Genomic DNA, 3,580 nt, shown 5'->3' on the forward strand with positions numbered 1-3,580 from the left:
CTTTCGAGTGGCAAAGAGCTCCACGATCTGTCACTTGCAAAGGCACATCAAACGAATATGATATATCAGGTCAGCACTAGACATTGAATGTACTTTTGGTGCCCATAACTCATTTAATATTGGAGCTTTTCTCTTGCTTAAATAAACTGATTTTTCGATGTATAATATTAAATATATAAATATAAAAACATTAAATTAAATTATGTATGCGAATCCCATAATTTTAAAAAATAATTTACATACACAAGACCCAATTCTTAAATATTTATTTATCTCACACTAAAACATCAATTTTTACAGGCCGGTTACGACCGTGCATGCATCCTAGAGCACAGCGTTTCCGACCTAAAGGTTCGTCCGCTTCCATAGCAAAACCTACGCCACCATGCCAAACGCGCCACAATCATCACCTCGCTCTCGCGTAAGCCGTGCAGCAGCCTCAAGGGCCGTCGACTCCCTCCTCAAATGGATCAGAGCCCAACAAAATCCTCACAACTTGGCCGCCACTCGCCACGACGACTTCATCCACCTCATCCTCTCCCTCACCAAAACCCCACACAAGCTCCACTGCAAACCCTACCGCATTCCCCTTCCCCACCCTCTCCACGACTCTTCCACCGTCTATCTCATACTCGACGAGCGCCCCAACTCGCCCCTCACAGTATCCTCCGCTCGCGACCTCGTCTGCTCTCTCTCTCTCCCAATCAACCAAATCCTTACCCTCTCAGATCTTCGCTCTGGAATACTTCTCACCGGCGAACTTCTATTTGCCGATCGCCGCATCGCAAGGCGTCTGTGTAGCTTTGAAAAGGGGAAGAATAAGAAGAGGAAGCGGAGTATGCTGGTGGAGGTGGATTTCACGCGGAAGGTGTGGCCTGAGTATGTGAGGCAAGTGTGCTTCTCGACGGTGCTTAATCTTGGCCCCGGCACGTGCAGCGGCATTAGGGTGGGGAGAGCGTCGCAGGAAAGCGATGAGATTGTCGACAATTTGATGGCAACGGTGGATGGGGTGGTCCGGAATGTTCCACGGAAATGGTCGAACGTTATGGGGTTTCATCTCAAAACATCAGAGTCGCTGGCTTTGCCGATTTATGAGAAGAGTAATTGGTCTCATAAGAAGGTGGGTGATGATGATGACGACGGGAATGAGGTCAGTGAAGAAGAAGAAGGAATGGAGGATGAGAAGCATAGAAAGGTAGAGAGGAGGGCTGAGATAGTGACATGGAAGAGAGCAAGGGATGGTGGAGAGGTCGGTAATGTCAAAAAGAAGATTTTGAGATATGGTGTTGGCAGGTAAATGTCTTGCATGAAATCCTTTTGATTGCAAATTTGGTTGCAATTCATTTTGGATAGGTTACGAGAGAAGACATTCTACTGGAGTTCTGTCTCCTGCATGTTCTGTTACTTAATTTTGTTCTGATAATTTCTTATGGCTGAGTGTTAATTTGTTTCAACTGTTGAAACAGTCGATGGTGTTACATACTTGCAATGACCGTTCTTTTTCGTGGAGGTTCAAACATCAAAATGCTTTTTTGTTGTGCTATTTTGAGAATAATTCAATTTAGCTTACAGTATAGAATTTATGATGCTTTTATTTTTGCAGTTGTACACATGTACTTTTCTTGTTGATTCCTCAGTACATATTGTGAACCATTTGAATCATAATCGAAAGGACATATCAAGAGGATAAGTTGTTCAAGCTTTAAAACTATTTCTGTTACGTATCTTAGGGTTAGGCCTCTTTTGGTCTTGGACCAAACTGATAAATAACTAGTGGAAATCTCCTCCAACCAATATACCCATATGTTGTAAAAGTTTCAAAGCCGAATTCTTTGTAATTTTTTTGTGGTTGCTAGAATTCTACATACCACTCATGCACAAATTTCAATTAAAATATTCAATATTTTAAAATTCTGATTTCTTAAAATTATCAAAATTCCCCTATCGTATTTTCTTACAAAAAAATTGAGAATAACAGTGAAAATCTTCCATGGATCCATTTTTTGCTGTAAAAAGATGGTCCTATGTCATAATTGACTCGGATTATTTGCCTTTTTTTTTCTAAAAAAGAATAAACACCCAAAATACCTCTGAAAGTGGATTAAAAATGCCAAATAAAGAGTAATACATAGAAAAAAAGAGAAATTCTTAGTTGTACTCCTTGCCTTACCTCTGATGAGGATGCATAATCAGATAGTCGACTTTCAATTATAATTCTAACCTTTATTTGTTGTCTTAGTTATTATTTTATGGACTTAAGATAACCTAATTTCGTCATAGTTCATCAAGCAGTGCAAGCCATGCCATTGAATCCTAAATCTACCTACCAGTAAATCAACCTCTATGAAATCTATAGTTAGATGATCAAATAAATTTAATCTGTTTGTTTATTAATTAGATGGGTTTTGTGATTAATACATTACTAAATAAAGCTTATTTATAACTTCTTTCGGATAAAACATTTGTCGATTATAATTGGAGAATACACCTACTCCACAAATATCATAAGTATGCGGTTGAATCTAGATTTGCCCATGGGTTATTCTAGCACTTTACCAAATTTAGAAGTAATGAGAAAAACTAGAAAAAAGATTAGAGAAAGAAAATCCACAAAAATATGGCTCAGGTTGTTATAATGGTAAAGTAGACGGAAAATGAATAAAAGATATCGAACCCTTTACTATCCCCGGCATTCATTTTTGGTTGGTAGGGATATAGGGTTTTGAGTGCTATTGGAAATGCTATAGAATGAGGTATGTAAATATAATATGTACAAATGAATATAGAAGTCTTTTAGCCTTGATACATATTTGGTTTGGGCATCCAACTTGTTGGAGGGGTTGCCAGATTTTTTGGTATATCGGAGTACATCTCTTGTCGTAGATGGCTTGTTTGGCCTAATTAGCCGGTATCGGTGTAGATGGAGTTCTTCTAAAGCAGCAATCGATGCTTTTTTGTGATAAGCACTCGAGTTAGCCTTGTCGCTAGGTTATAAAGGCTCTTGCCCCAGCTTGGAGAGTTTGCCTACCTCGAGCTCTATCAGCGAGGTTTCTTCATCAAACTTGATTGGTGAGTCCATGATTGTTCTGACTCGATGAGCTAGGACTGAGCCCAAATCTTAGAACTCATCTCCTTTGTCACCCTTTTAGTTGAACATGTCTTAAAGACATGCCTCTCTTTTCTTTCCTAGCTTCAAAAATTAGTTTCAGCCAATATATTTGTAATCAAGCAACCATTAAAACATGCCCCCACTAGTTTCGAATGTTTAAGATCAATGGATAGCCTAACCAACCCCCTTAACACTCTAAAAGCCTCATGAATCTGGTAAGAAATTATTATCAATATGCAATGCTTTAGTTAATCTAAGAAAGACAAAATGACTATACATATAAGTCTATAATTGAGCGGGCATAGTTGTTTGATAGGCCGAATTTGGTTGGAATGCGAACAATTTTGGATACCTTTTTGAAAAGTATATGGATCGAGGTGATGCCATGCCATCTTCTCGCTTTAAGGATGACATTCCTTATCGCGTATATATATATATACATATATACATACATATATATATACATATATA

General features: G+C 38.5%; 1 protein-coding gene across 6 annotated transcripts in view; it reads left to right on the forward strand.

Moving 5' to 3' along the window:
• The first annotated feature begins 307 nt into the window (after window positions 1-307).
• The window catches only part of LOC110021176 (ribosomal L1 domain-containing protein 1-like), a 24,513-nt gene continuing 21,240 nt past the window's right edge, over window positions 308-3,580 (forward strand). For all 6 annotated transcript variants that reach the window (XR_002293621.1, XR_002293622.1, XM_020719567.1 and 3 more), the window contains exon 1: window positions 308-1,293. Coding sequence is in view for 4 of the 6 variants with exons in the window: in XM_020719567.1 (XP_020575226.1) it covers window positions 386-1,293 (908 nt within the window). In the remaining 2 variants the exon portion in view is untranslated. The remainder of the gene's footprint in view (window positions 1,294-3,580) is intronic.

Source organism: Phalaenopsis equestris, unplaced genomic scaffold (assembly GCF_001263595.1).
Source record: "Phalaenopsis equestris unplaced genomic scaffold, ASM126359v1 Scaffold000123, whole genome shotgun sequence".
Taxonomy (NCBI): Eukaryota; Viridiplantae; Streptophyta; class Magnoliopsida; order Asparagales; family Orchidaceae; genus Phalaenopsis; species Phalaenopsis equestris.